Here is a 15,389-nt window from a genome sequence, read left to right as displayed (position 1 = left end):
AATAAAATGTGATGAGAACTTTGCTGATGCCTGTGTGTCAGGTTTATTACAGATAGTACACAGGGCAGAGCAGCTTGAGGGCTGTAGCTTACACTTAACCAATACAAAGCACACATTAGAATTCCACCCTGTGATCCAACAAACCAACTGTTACCAGCCTCAAACATGCAGTTACACAAGACAAATATTGGTCTAATAGCAGCTCTCATTTATTTCCCACAGGATTTTTCAAGATACTCCTCCATGGTTTGAAAGTTTGCTTTAAAAGCTTCTTGCTTTTTTAGAAAGCCATTTGCTTTTCATCCTCGACAACAGCTGAAGTTCATCAACGGTTAACATAACTGGAAATGAAACAGTTCCCTCTAGTGACCAAAGTACAACAATGCAGTTTCCACAAGCTCGAATGAATAATTCCGTAACCTTGTTTAACACAGAGCAAAAAATGCTATAGCATTCTATGCAGAAAATTTTCTTTATTTGAATATTTGGAAATGAAGAATATACAGTACACAAATGCATGTGTGTAATGATGAGGGGATGAGGCAGATTGTCAGAAGAATGGTGACAATCATTTCCAGCCAAGAATTTTTGTACACAAGGCACATATTTCTTCTTAACGAAGTTAAGTTGCTTTGCTACTAGTCTATGTTTTAACGCATAATATGGGCATTTGACCAAATATGACAACACACTGTAACACAAAATGAGTCGTCCATAACTGGACATAGGTTTGGTTACAAAAAACAAATAAGAATTAACATATTTTAACACCTTTGTTTGACTTTGAGAGTGTTCGACTTTCCACACTTGACCAGCTGGGTATCTGGCAATTACCTGAACTAATCAAGTAATCAATTGAGCATTAAAGCATATAACCTCTAAATGAAAAATTCCTGAGAGATCAGTATGCAACAGCAGGTCCCCTCTCCTTATTCACTATTAATAATGGCTGTAAAACTGTCAAAGTCTGCTCATGACCACATACATCAAGGAAAAGCTCATTGATCAATATCTAACACTTCCTTATGGACAATTAATTCAATGCAACTAAATCAAGTAAAACAATTATCTTCCGTAAACATCATAACATCATAAAATCAATGCAATACTGTAACCCACTGTTCCATTCAGTCAAACATTAAACCAATTCTATTAAAATTAAGTCCATATTTGATTAAATTCCAGCAAGTCACCTGAGCCAGGAAATCAGTGTTCAAATGCTGATTGTCTGGCCTAACTCAAGATTTGTAACAGAAACAACATGGATGTGCTGGAGGTTATTCAGAATTAGGCTAAAGGCCTCCATTTGATAACAAACCCAATCCCCCCCCCAAACATTGTCGAATACTGTAGACAAGTAATACAACTGAACTATTGTAACCCATGCTGTCCCAAGTGTATGAATATGAGTAACCAGTCACTCGCACTGGTCTTTCAGGATTGGCAAAGATCAGGATCAGACGATGTTCCTCCAGTCTATGAGAAGCAGGGTAACAGTATCACAAGCCCTTGTTGAAATAAACATGGGTGATGGCGTCACCATACTGGGAGACGATGGATTCTCTGAGCTCTGGCTCCAGCTTGGACACAGGCAGAGAGCTGGGAAACAGGAGCAATGAGATCAGGTTGTGCCCAATACAATCTTACAGAGTTGCTGATGGACATTATTATGCATGCTGTTACTTTATCCAGCCTAATGCCTGTGGTTAAATACTAATGTTCATTAATCTTCATATTTACCATCTCTGTGGAAACAGTGAACACGCTGCAGGCACCATGAAGATCAGGCTTTAAAAAAAAAAGAGAGAGACAGTGAGAGAACTGATGAAAGATTTGTTTTCACAGTCACCTTATTTAGCAAAAAATCAAGACAGTTGCTAATAATATAACAATGAGTTAAACAAATATTTCTTACAATACTCCAACCATCATCACTTGCAATGGCGCATGGAGAAATGTAATTTTCTGTATTAAAAATAGAAAAGAAAATATATAAGGGGAGACATTAAAAACAATGTAGTATTCTGAAGTAACAGAACAACAAAATGCAGGCCTCAGAATGAAGTTTAAATGTTAATCAGTGTAAGGTCTCTGCTTCTTACAGGATGTTGCCGAACGTACCTGCATAAATCTGTATTTTTCTAGTCTCTGCATTATAATAGGAAGGATGACTAGAGAGAGAGAGAGAGAGAGAGAGAGAGAGAGAGAGAGAGAGAGAGAGAGAGAGAGGGAGAGAGAGAGAGAGAGAGAGAGAGGGAGAGAGAGAGAGATATCAGACAGGACTCAGAATTTTCTCTTTTCACAGTAAGAGAAAGTTGCCAATACATGGCAAATGGGCATAGGTCTGTTTTTTTTTTTCCTTCCAATCTTTTTAAGTAAATTTAGTTTACAAGGGTAATCAGATATACACATACCACCAGCCAATTTTCTGTACTTACTCATGCCCGGTGCCGCCATGGTGACTCGGGAAATGACCACCTGTGTGATACCCTTTACAGCTGCTTTCTGTAGCACATGGGAAGAACGACAAGTTACTCATCTTTTATCTGAACAAATTAACAAAATCTTGATCATATTTTATCAGCACAGTACAATCTACCAATCTAAAGCTCAATCAGACAAGTGCATGGTAGACAAGGATGTTTAACAAACAATAAAAGAAAAAAAATGGTGTTATTATTGACTTTCACAAAAAAGATTATTTGTTTCAACATATATCCAATTATGCAACTATTGTGCCTGCTTCCCAAATCTGACCACCTGCTGCACTACACACATCATCCAAGGCATGATCTGACTGACTGTAGAACAGTGTTAACTGGGTGGATAATTAGCATGCGAGGATGACAACCGGTCTTTTCCGAATAAAGGGCATACAAACGTGTAATGCTGATGAAATCAAGAAAAAAAAAAGTGATGCTCAAAGCTGTTATATAACTCTCCTGCTTACTATAGAGTCAATGATTCACCTTGGGGTTAAATTTATAAAGAGATAATAAAGATGCTAGCCAGAGTTGAATAATATATTTTGTATGCATGATGTTAGGGCAGAACACACATCTTGTAGCTGAAATGCTGGGCAATGACTTAAGTCGGGTTCATGCTGTATGATTTTGGCCACGATTTGGTCTGAGACAAATTTTGAGAATCCTACAAGTACTTTAATCCTAGGCCAAAATCTGTAGTCTTGGATTGCTAGTTTGACAAGTTCCCCGACAGCCGATTAATGGCCGTTGCGATCAAATTTTCCCCCGATTAAATTCTGGCAATGTCAGAAGATTTGAGGCACAGTCCTGTAGTGTGGCTTCTCCTACTCCATACGAGTCTTCTTACATTCGTCCGTTTTTCACGTCTTGACTGTCGCAACATATGACATTAATGACAACTGAGATCCTACAGTGTGACAAGGCTTACAGAGGGGATCATGTTCGTACAGTAATGACTATTAAAAACCGCACAATGTGCACCCGGCTTTAGTGACTTTTTTTGTTGAGCCATTACAATGTCTGTGTTACTAAACCTGACAATCTACAGTCACTCTAGCAAACAACAGGTGTCCATTTATTTGCTACTGCATGCATGTGTGCAACACAGAGCCACTACTTCAGCAACAGCTGCAGACAAAAAGTGACAGCTGAATTGAGAGTTAGTCAATTCTATGCAAATTAACTACTGTATGTCATGTTAAGCAACAAATCCAAACAACTGGCTCAAACGATTCATCAGAGCAATCCGTGTGATCAGTTCTTACCTGCAAATACTTCCCATTTACAAGGTTGCTACACTCCCACATAGGAAAAACTACACGCAACATGACTTAATTGCTAGAGTCAACTTGGGGATAAGAATCATTAAAGTGTAAATATGCAGACTAACAAGGGCTTATTAAAGGCTTGGCTGAAGACCTTTAAGAGTATAAGAAATTATAATGACATTAATGCCAGTGGTAATCACACATGATACATACAGAGTACATAGAGATTAGGTTGAAAACCTGCCTTGAGTGTTTCTTTATGGATTTGTTTTGCTTAACATTCTACTAGTGATTATGAGGTTCCTTTCTGGTACGAGCATCACTGTTACTCACTCTTGAGTCACCAAGTTTATTGCCATTTTCGTCTGTGACTGCAATGCCATTCATGATCTCCCTGCAGGAGAACAGAAATGTGAAGATGGAAAGCAAAACCAGCTAAACAGAGCCAAAAACACCAAACTATTTGTTCAAAATAAAAGGAAACTATCAAGGTGGACAGAACTCACTGTTGTCTCATCATAGGGATATTTACACAGTTAGCTGCAGCAACGGCTGCAAAAGGTACCCAGCGAGCCACAAGGGGAGGTGCTTTCTGGAGAGAAATCAAATACCAACATGGCCATGAAATACAATGGTGCTAAAATAAAAATAACCAAAAACATTTTGACTGATATTAAAATTCACAGATTGAGAATACCTTTGTGTAGAGGTTCAGACCCACAGCAGTGGCCAATGCGGTGCTTGTTGCAGTTGCATAAGCCACACCAATCTGTCTGGAGGAGGCAGAGCGACATGAGAAAACATACACACACAGCCCACTGCACTGCTCCTCTTTTCAAAATAGCTCACTGTGACACTCCTCTGAGTTTGTATTCAAATCTGTTATTTAGTCACTGATTACTAGAATGCAAAGTATTGTAAGTGCGATATATTTACTTTGGTGTGATGGGGGAGGCAGCGTTGCGGTTGGTGTAGTTTACCAGGGCATTGAAAGACTGATTAACCCACTGCCAAAATACCACAGCAGGCACTGTCCTGCAGTAAAACACACACAGAGCCATACTCAGTCATTCAGAGAGTATATTAACACATGCACAAATATCGAAACTTCCACGAAGCTAATATACTAAAGGAAAAAGCAAGTCCATCATCACTGAAGCTAAGAACAAATATATTTTTAGAAAAACATGATGCCATTAATAAATAGTCTCATTTGTTTACTACTAACATCATATTTTTTATGCTGAAATAAATACAAGCAACCTGTACAACCCCAAGCTTAAATGTCTGAACTGTGCTTGTGCAGGAGCTTGGACCTGTAGAACTGCAGCATGAAGCCGGTGATGGCCATGCCTCCTGGCACTTGGAAAGACATTCTGCCAATCAAGTTCATCCTGTCGCCAGTATCAGGGTGAAATGCTGAGTCATAGAGCTTCTTAGCATAATGCAGCTGTTCCTCAGTTGTGCCTGGAGGGATAGAGCTGGCTCTGGAGAGAGGAGGATGAGGAAGAGGGTTAGGGTGGGGGAACAACAGATAGATAGATGGGGGTGGGGGTGGGGGTGGGGGGGTTGAATCAACTGCACTGAAAGTTTTTATTATGCATTGTAATCTAATACACTGCTTAACTTCTAAGGAAATACAAGTGTTCATATACAGGCTTTGCAAAGTATTCACTCATCTGCTTTTTGCACACTATTAAATTATGCATATAGTTTAAATGAACTCAATTTACTTTCTGGCCATTAAACGACACACAATAATCCATAATCACAAAGCGAAAACATGTTTTTAGAAATAAAAATTTAAATCTCTCATCAACGTTTGTAGACACTTGGCTAAGGCATTTCCAACTGAGCTTAGGTCCCTCCTTGATTATATAGATGTCTCTAGAACTTGACCAGAGTCCACCTGTGGCAAATGAATGAACACAATTTAGAAAGGCGCGTGTCTGTATCTATAACGTCTGACAATTTACAGTGCATGTCAGACCAAAAACCAAGCCATGAAGAAGTCCAAGGAATTCTCTGTAGACCTCCATGATCAAATTATGTAAAGACATAGATATGGGCAAGGATCTAAAACAATTGCTAAAGCTTTGAAAGCTCCCAGGAACACAGTAGGGTCTATCATTGTGAAATAGAAGAAGTTTGGACACCACCAGAAATCTTTCTAGAGCTGGCTGTCAAGCCAAACTGAATAACTGAGGTAGAAGGGCTCTGTTCAGGAAGGTGAACAAAATCCAATGGCCACTCTAACAGAGAATCAGAACTCCAGAGAAATTGGAGAACATGACAAAAAAACAACCATCTCAGAAATACTCTATCAATCATGTGTTTTTGGTAAAGTATAGAGACAGAAGCCACTTCTGAGTAAAAAAGTATATGGCAGGCACTCAACGGACTCTGAGAGCATGAAGAAAACAATCTCTAGTGTGAACTTCAAGTGCTAGGTCTAGCTGTTCATTAGCTGGCTAATAACATCCCTACGGTGAAGCATGGTAGTGGCAGCATCATGCAGTAGCGGTGTTTCTCATGAGCAGGGATAGGGACACTGGTCAGAATTGACAGAAAGAAGAATGGAGCCAAATACAGGGAGGTCCCTGAAGAAAACCTACTCCAGGGTTCACACGGCATCATACAGTAAAGACAATGCCGGAGGGGCTTCAGTCCCCGTAAGGCTCAACCCCAGACTTGAACCCAATGCAATATTTGTGGAGAGACCTGAAGATGGCAGTTCACAGACGCTCCCCATTCAGTCAGATTGATTGAACTTGAGAGGATCTGCCAGGACAAATGGGAGAAACTGCCCAAATCCAGGTGTGCAAAGCTTGTAGAGACTTACCCAAGAAGACTCAAAGCTGTTATTGCTGCCAAAAGGTACTTATCTATATCAGCTTTTTGATTTTAATAAATCTGTAAAACTTTTCTATAAACTTGTTTTTGCTTTGTCATTATGATTTATTGGGTGTACAAGGAGGGCCAAAAATTGTATGAAAATTAAATATATAAACACAATAAAGTGTCAAACTGTAAAGTAAAATCCAAATGCAAAAGGGTTCTGAATATTTTCTAAGGCCACGGTATATTTGTCATGCCAATTTATGCAAACAAACCTACTTTCTGTACTCTGCTTCTGAGCTATACTAGATCCCTGATAAGGATTTTAAAGGAACTCTCCAGCTTTAATATAAATAAATAAATAAATAAAATCTAATCTAAGCTATTAAACTTAGACTTAAACACATCAGTGTTTAAGTCTAAGCTTAAAACATATTTGTTTACTCAAGCCTACCCTGACTAGATTCTGTTCTACTACTTCGCAGTCATAATTATCTTTTTTCTCCCTCTCTCCTTTCGCCGAGCCCCACACGAATTTATGGAGATACTAGAGATCCAGATCCTTTCTGCCTCTGGATGGAGCTCAAATCTTCTTTAATTCCAGACTGCTGGGACTACGGCTGCTCTTAACGCCATACAGACTTCATATAAATCCATAATGAACTTTTTCACAATATCTGTTGTTACCCAGATGAGGATGGGTTCCCTTCTGAGTCGGGTTCCTCTCAAGGTTTCTTCCTCTTAAAACATCTTAGGGAGTTTTTCCTTGCCACCGTCGCCACTCAGTGGCTTGCTCAGTTGGGATAAATTCGCACCTTTAATATCTGTATACCATGTTGATATTTCTGTAAAGCTGCTTTGAGACAATGTCTATTGTAAAAAGCGCTATACAAATAAAATTGAATTGAATTGAATTGAATTAAGCTATTGACTCTATTAGGTATGTGCAATTACCACAAGCAACAATATCAACATGCCACCCTATACTCAGGAAAGAACAGAAAACCAATTTAATCAAAACTAATTTATTAAGAAAACAGAGAAACAAACATTAATATGAAATGTATTTTTGTGAATACTTCATTCAAAGGCATTTCTAAATTAGGTTATAAATCTGTATAAAAGAATTAGGCTTTCAGAGATGGGACTACTTTTTCAGATAGAAGACTTATAATTGACTACTCGTTACAAATGTAGTTGTGTCTGATTTTGTATTACACATTAAAGTAAAGTGCAGGTTACGAGAATAACATTTTTCTGTATTGCTCCAGTTTTGGCAAGAATTTCTCTCTGTCTCGTCCTAAATTCTTTATTGTTAATTTGCATTCAATTGCTTTTTTGTAACGTCCATAACTACTCTTACAGTTGCATTATTAGTGAGTTTTGAGGTAAAAATTGCTGGAGTATTTCTTTAATGTGATATAAATTCCATTATTCATATGGTTTTCGTGGTTGCTCATGCTTACCTGCAACTGTCCACTAAGACTTTTGCTTCATCCAGTTTGGCATTAGACAGGAGGACGGTGCGACAGTCTGTAATGTTAAAGAAGTGTTTGAGACGGCCCATGAATGTGGACTGATCCCAACGTGGAGCATCGATATCAAAGCCATTCAGAGCCGCCATGGTGCTGTCTCCTGTCTCCTCCAGGCACTAAATGAGCACAGCACAGAAAGACACTGCATCACTTCTGACCTCAGAACGTTAATAGCTGAGAGATGATTGTGCAAATTCTGGTAAATGTATGGACTTTAGGTTAATCTGCACTTTTCTACACTTCTGCAAGCTAACATTTGACCTCTCAACAGTGATGACTGTACTCTGTTTACACAAACTCTGTTCACTAAACAAACTTTTTAAAATGGTGGACATTTACTATCAGGGTAAATATATAACTCTATAAGTGTGAACTAGCCTATATTGTAGGCTGTGAACATTCAAGTGCACAAAAAGCAGACTGTATGGTTTAGCAGTAAATTACGACGTACCCAAAATACTCTGTCCTCAAAGTCAGACCTTTATAGGGACATTTGTATTGTAAAATTACAAGGGTTCTCTTGCACCTTTGGTTACAGCCTATAAGTTCAGCCAACCATGAGAGTCAACATTATAGGACAAACAACAGTTAAATAAACATAGAGGAAAAGAACAAAGCTGAACCTTGATCTGCATTAGTGGTGCACTCTGCTTAGTGTCACAGGGTGCACATACAGCATGCAGACTGACTGAGTATGACCTAGTTGCAAACAGTTACGTTTGCTCTGCCCTGTCAATTTATGCATACCGTTTCCAGATGAAACTTGTCATATCTCTGCTTTCCACAAGAGTGAGCAAAAGTGTACACTAAAATAAAGGCACACATCATCAAATGGTAAGCCACATTATATTATTATTCACTGTATCCATGTTTCCAGTAGCCTCCATGTTGTCAGTGATGAAATGAAGCCATTTTCTGCCCAAGATCTGGATTAAATAATGACCAGGAAAGCAATCAACAACAAAATGGAACAGAACCCAGCACTGATTAAATGCTGATTAAATCCAAACACCACCGCTATAAACTCACTTGGATCAAAGTTCTGATTTTAATTACTACTCTTACATATTCAGATTATGATCATAATCTTCAGTGTGTTCAATTCAAAGCAGGCGTTATATGCAGAAGTTCTAGGAAGCGGTGCAGATTTGAGAACTCATTCTCTCCAAAATTAAAAATAATGTGGCCATTGTGTTACATCAATCTATGCAAGAGCTTCATTTAGTTGAGCATGTTACAGCATGTCACACTTAATTAAATAATTATTTCACTTAAGACAATTACTTCACTTAATTCAAAAACATATTATAAAGCTCAAAATGTAATATGGTCAGCAGTGCTGTGACAAGTTAAAGGAAGAAAGAAAAAAAAGCACATGAAAGTTCAGAGCTTGTGTTCTAGTGAACTACTGTAAGTATGGGTTGAGTAACTGCCTCCACCAGACTGCTTTATTTATTCAAAAGTTTGCTTTGAAGAAAACCAAAGTGCCCTGAAGCATTTGCAATTTTATGTCTGGGTGCAACATTTTTGCACTTCATGTTGTAGATTATGTACACTTGTCTGTAACCTCTAATGTTGCACCGAGGCTTTGGAGAATGCTATTTCATTTTACTGTATACTTGTATGTGTCTAGAACGACAATTTTTTAAAACTCTCTAACTCAACAATGTACTTTAAGATAGTGTTCCTAAGACAATTTGAAGTGTTCTAGTCTTAAAATGTATTTAACTTTATTACAGTGAAATCTCACATTGTTTAAGACTATCAGAAACGTGTTTTTACATGTATATTTAGATCACCTTGCTATTTCTACATTTTAATCATTTTACGTAATGACATAATATTACAGTGCTACTATAGGACTACAAGCCTTTTTGACAGCAAAAGGTATGAGTTGTTTAATGTGACAGTTCAGATGAGTAAACACGGTGTGGTTTATAACACACAGAACATTACTGAACACTTTATTACACTCACCTTAGTTTCATCTTGTAGAGACTATAACTTATCTTTTGTACAATTATGCACAACAAGTAGGTTGATGACTATTTAATAAGACTTTAATAACAAAACTAAAAAAAAGTTTGAACTTGTGAATGTACTGTGTAAGTGACGCCTGTTGCTTTGGTTGGCAGCTAATATGATAACCCCACAATAAATAACCCAACCATGCAGAGAGAAGAAAGTAATAAAAACAAGCCTTGTTCTTCCCACCATGGAGAAGACTGTTATGAAAAGAGCTCTTGGTCGCATCAAACTGATAATAAACTGCAGCTTTAACAACAAACTCGCTACGTTGGACTCTAAACATAGCGATCTTTAAACCCTGTATAACTCAAAATTGTTTTATCTACGAAGTTACATCAGAATCATTAGCAGGAAAGGTGAGAGCCGATAGAAGGTTAGCAGACTGAGTTTGCTGCAAGTTTGGATTGAAACCATCAGGCTCAGGTTCTGACTGCACAGATCTCACAAACCAGAAACATTCCTCAATTCAAATTCAATCCTCGGATATTAAATGCTGGGATAAGAAGCACTTACAGTATGACTGAGTGTCGGTGGTGTGGGTCTGGTGGGTGAGTGGCTGGCTGTAGTAACGCAGCGCGGTGTGTCGGTACAGCTTCCGGTAGGCGCGCGGAAGCACGTGGCACCTCCAATGCCAATCACAGAAACGGGCGGATCCCTGGGCTAAGCAATAAAATGAATTATATGCAGTTCAGTGTAAGAAAAGCAAGTTTCATTTACAGTATTCCGGTAGATTTCGTACTACTGCAGCACAGAAATGTACCCGTGTTTAGGTGCCACTGTGTACTTGATTACTAAACAGCACTTTTCCATACAAAGTCAATGCGTGCTTGTATTAACCGTTCACTTTGAAGAAAACCAAAATGCACTGGTGAATCTGCAACAGTATGTGCTCGTAAACAATACAGCAATCCAAATTAGGGTAGTGTTACTTAAACCATATCTTTTCACACAAAATTACCTGGTTAGCTATAACTGTGTTTCCGTACAAACCCCCTTCCGCTTTGTGTGAATGAAACCACGCCCCCTCGTACGTGTCTTTGCGTACTACGTCATTGGCAGTCCTTAGTAACACGGAGGCGTCTCGAGGAGGCACAATCACAACAACATGGTGAGTTAAAGCCCATTATAATAACAAGCTTTTACACTGTATATCAAACACAGCGCGTATAGGACAGAACAGTTATCACGGTGCGACCGTCGTTTAATTAGTCGTTACTGACGAGGACAAATGTGTATTTGTACAGATGATTATATATTCTGAATAAGAATCAGCATCACTTCTGGCTAAATCCCTATTGGGATTATATAGCTAACTGGCTAGCCGTAAAGCAGCATCATTATATGGCATATCTGTGGCATAGAACTAGGGTTTGTGGTCAGAACCGGAAAAGGGCGAACCAAAGATAACAATCGTACAGTTTGTGCATGATGATAACATACAAGTGAGGAAAGATAGATGAGTGGTGGATGGATGCATGGGGTTTATCAGCTTTATGGATGAGCTCGTGTTTACTCTCGCGGCCCTTAAAGCGACATCCATGCATGTTGCATTAGTGTAACCCAATTAATCTAAAACTAGTGGGTTTTTTTTTTTTTCAGGGTTTGCTATCAATTTTGCGAAAGCTGAAAAGTGCCCCGGACCAGGAGGTCCGGATTTTGCTTCTTGGGTTGGACAACGGTGGCAAGACCACTCTGCTCAAACAGCTGGCCTCAGAGGATATCAGCCACATTACACCAACACAGGTCAGATACAGAGCACAGGATCCCAGCCCTGGTCCTACACATTAGTGTCTTCTCTGCTCCCAACACATCTGATTCACCATTCTTATCTAATAAATGAAAATGAAAGAATACACATTGTAATGTAAGAAAGCATGTCTTTCATTTTTAAGTCTCATGTTTTGATTTTGATCCATTTATTTATTTATTTATTTATTTATTTTGCATATATTATGATTTGTGTAGGGTTTCAACATCAAAAGTGTGCAGTCTCAAGGTTTCAAACTAAACGTGTGGGACATTGGTGGGCAGCGTAAGATCAGGCCCTACTGGAGGAACTACTTTGAAAATACAGATCTTCTGGTGAGTGACATGGCTTTCATGCATAATTACTCATAAAAGCACTTTGAGTTTTCTTTGAAAGAGCAGTTCATCTTTTTTTGTTGTTTTGTTTTTTTTCTGTCTTCAGATTTATGTTATTGACAGTGCAGATCGTAAACGATTTGAAGAAACAGGACAGGTAAGGCCATGTATCTAACTTCACCTGCTGTAATTTTAGTGTTCATTTAAAAGTTACTACACTACTACATGTTGTACTGCTTTTTACAGGAGTTGGCTGAGTTATTAGATGAGGAGAAACTCAGTGGGGTTCCAGTTCTCATCTTTGCTAATAAACAAGACCTCCTCACTGCAGCCCCTGCATCTGAAATCGCTGAGGGACTGAACCTGCACACCATTCGGGACAGAGTGTGGCAGATCCAGCCCTGTTCAGCCCTCACTGGTGAGGGTGTCCAGGTAATTATGAATGATAAACATACAGAAAGGGTTATGACTTTTAGTTAGAATATTCCTCATAATAATTTCTATAAATATAGTTTGCGTTTAATTTGTATTTTGTAAACAAAACAGGTAACATTGGATTATGAAATTATACATTATTTTAAAGTTCTCATTTGTTTTGTGTGAATCAGGATGGCATGAACTGGGTCTGTAAAAGTGTGAACGCAAGAAGGAAGTAGACCTGCATACTCTCTATGCAGTCTCTCCAGGAAAAGCAGTGTGTACCTCTGTATGTATAAACATGTCTTGTATGTACAGCTTTAAAGATTAAAAGATTTGGGTTATTAAGATATCTCTCTCTCACACACACACACACACACACACACACACACACAAACACATTTCTGCTGTGCTTAAAGAAAATTCACAGAAGGACCTCTTGTCCATTTTTATACTTTCAGCTTTCAGGTTCTTCTTTCTTAAAAGCTTTTGTGTCATTGTAGCTTAACATTTTGTCAATCATACATTTATCAAAGTGTTTATTTAAGTAAATAAAAAAAGCGATGTTTTGGGAGTATTTTAGTAGCCTGATCATTGATATAATTTTGAATTAACATATTCTGTCTCCATATTTAAGGTCAAAACCAGGTCTTTGGACTGGCACTAAATTTCCAGAACTTTTCGAATCTAATACTGTGATTTTACACATCTACTTTTGAATAGTCCTGTACACATTCAAAATTTGAAGACGTCTGTGATTGATGCTTTCTGTCTCTGATGATCATTCTAGTCACTCCACCTAGTAATGCAATATTTTTGACTATATTATTTTTTTTCTAAGTATATTTTTGTAACATATTGAAATTGTAGAAGGCTTTAATATCGCTTTTCATAGAATGCCCTTAAAAGGTTGTTGTGCCCAAACCTTCAAACTTCATGTACAAAATGGCAGTATATGAAATGTGTTTAACAGTCCAATGTACATAATTTGGAAATTATCAAAATATTTTCTGCAAACAATAATATAAAACTGATGTAACCGGTGTATTTATAAATAATGTCAGTTTGAGCGTCTTCCTGTGGTACCTCTGAATCTATTGCTGTTGTATGTGAAATAATGAAAGATATACGTAAAATAAAGTTCTGCGAGATTATCTGGCATCTTAGTTTTTTTAAATGTTTGCTCTGCTTCACTTTGTTCTCTGTTGCTTTTCCAGTGGTCATATAACTTTTTCTCTTTACTACCAACCCCCATTAAGCAAGGAAACAGATGGTGTTGACAGAACTCAGGTGGTTTCCTATATACTGCACACTTCATCTAAAGCCTTCATCTGTTTTATGATGTGTTTACTGTATTTTATTTTTTAAATATTCAGACAAAATAACCTACCAGCTAGAAAACCAGGTTAATCATAGATGCCTATTTTAATCACTACACATGGTGCTTTTTATTTTTAAATATAAAATGTGTTTCTTAATCTGTAGTATGCATGCCAAAAATGTTGTGTAGTAAAAAATAAAGAGACTGGGAAAACTGGTGTAAGAAAATGTCCTCCTGTACGAAGGACTACTAAAAGTCTTGTTATTTTCCGAGGAAATATCTGCTTTATTTATACTGATGATAAAATCTAAATCTTAAAGACATTCAGTAAATCAGCTGCATATACTGTCTTTGATACTTTAAGTGCAATCCTGGCTCCGTCTTTTCTTTCATGTTCATGGTGTTAAAATTGGGGGTGGGGGGCATTTATACTACAATGTAGCATTTATACTACAATACCATTCTGCAACTTTCCTGATGTTTTCTCATAATATTTATTCAAATGTTTGTTTGTTTTGTTAAAATGAGGCCATGAAGCATATCTGGACCACATCTCCACGGTTACTATGTGAACATACCCAGCCAGATCCACTGATTCCACACACTCAGCTTCTTTGAGTGACATTCTCAAGCTGACACATGCACTCTGGCGAGGCACACAGGCTTTATTAAGCCTGAATAAATCCTTTCAGTATCTGCCTCTCTGAGACAGGCAATTAGACAAGCCGCCCTACATCCTTGTGCATCCTTGCTAGCAAGCCTGAATTCTTATCTGGAGCCCTTTCCTTCCATCTGCCCCTGAAACAAGCAAGAATGAAGAGTCTGATAGTGTACTACCCCTTCTGAACTCTGCTCATTGAAGAAAAGGCCCTGTTGTAATTCTGTCTGTGGTGTAAATGGCTGATTCTGAAGCAAGGCTGTTTTTGATGGACAGAGTCTGGGATTTTTTTGATGTGTATCAATGCTGAGTTGATTGATTGCCATTGGGGAGGTTTGGGGGGAAATACACATAAACAAGATTTACACTGGAATTTATGCTCATGCCACATGATGTTCTATTTTATATATAGCTAGTGTATATAAAAGTAAAAAAAAAAAAAAAAAGGTAATGTAACATTTTTTTAATAATTTAACATACTTTTAACCATCAATCAAACAATAAGCTTGATTCCAGTATATTTACCACTGCACCCACCTAACCAAATTAGACTTGGCCTAGTTGTTTTAGAGGAGAATTAGTATTCAAATAAGTCAAAATCTAAGTCAAATAAGTTCAAGTAAGTCAAATCTCTTACTGTGAGTCAGATTACCCTGAGTAAAGCATAGTATAGCATAATCATTGGAGTCAAGCATTTTCCCCAAAAAAACTCTTTTAACCACTGCAATTAAAAGAAATGTGTTTAAAACATTGAAC

General features: G+C 37.9%; 2 protein-coding genes across 2 annotated transcripts; one reads left to right on the top strand and one right to left on the bottom strand.

The window, feature by feature from the left end:
- Positions 1-453: 453 nt before the first annotated feature.
- On the bottom strand, positions 454-11,204 carry sfxn2 (sideroflexin 2). Its single transcript, XM_017483906.3, has 13 exons — positions 11,114-11,204; positions 10,669-10,815; positions 8,059-8,243; positions 5,071-5,241; positions 4,691-4,789; positions 4,452-4,527; positions 4,261-4,346; positions 4,088-4,148; positions 2,439-2,505; positions 2,122-2,171; positions 1,916-1,965; positions 1,741-1,788; positions 454-1,599 (listed from the first exon to the last, which is right to left on the bottom strand). The coding sequence occupies exons 3-13, from the start codon at positions 8,214-8,216 to the stop codon at positions 1,500-1,502; spliced, it is 966 nt and encodes a 321-aa protein (XP_017339395.1). The 5' UTR covers positions 8,217-8,243; positions 10,669-10,815; positions 11,114-11,204; the 3' UTR covers positions 454-1,499.
- arl3b (ADP ribosylation factor like GTPase 3b) lies at positions 11,137-13,813 on the top strand. Its single transcript, XM_017483909.3, has 6 exons — positions 11,137-11,263; positions 11,755-11,898; positions 12,121-12,237; positions 12,344-12,394; positions 12,484-12,669; positions 12,846-13,813. The coding sequence occupies exons 1-6, from the start codon at positions 11,261-11,263 to the stop codon at positions 12,891-12,893; spliced, it is 549 nt and encodes a 182-aa protein (XP_017339398.1). The 5' UTR covers positions 11,137-11,260; the 3' UTR covers positions 12,894-13,813.
- The last annotated feature ends 1,576 nt before the right edge of the window (positions 13,814-15,389 follow it).

The sequence above is a fragment of the Ictalurus punctatus genome, chromosome 13 (genome assembly GCF_001660625.3).
Source record: "Ictalurus punctatus breed USDA103 chromosome 13, Coco_2.0, whole genome shotgun sequence".
In the NCBI taxonomy this organism is placed as follows: domain Eukaryota; kingdom Metazoa; phylum Chordata; class Actinopteri; order Siluriformes; family Ictaluridae; genus Ictalurus; species Ictalurus punctatus.
The sequence above is the reverse complement of the archived record's forward strand: the minus strand, read 5'-3'. Positions and strand labels throughout refer to the sequence as shown.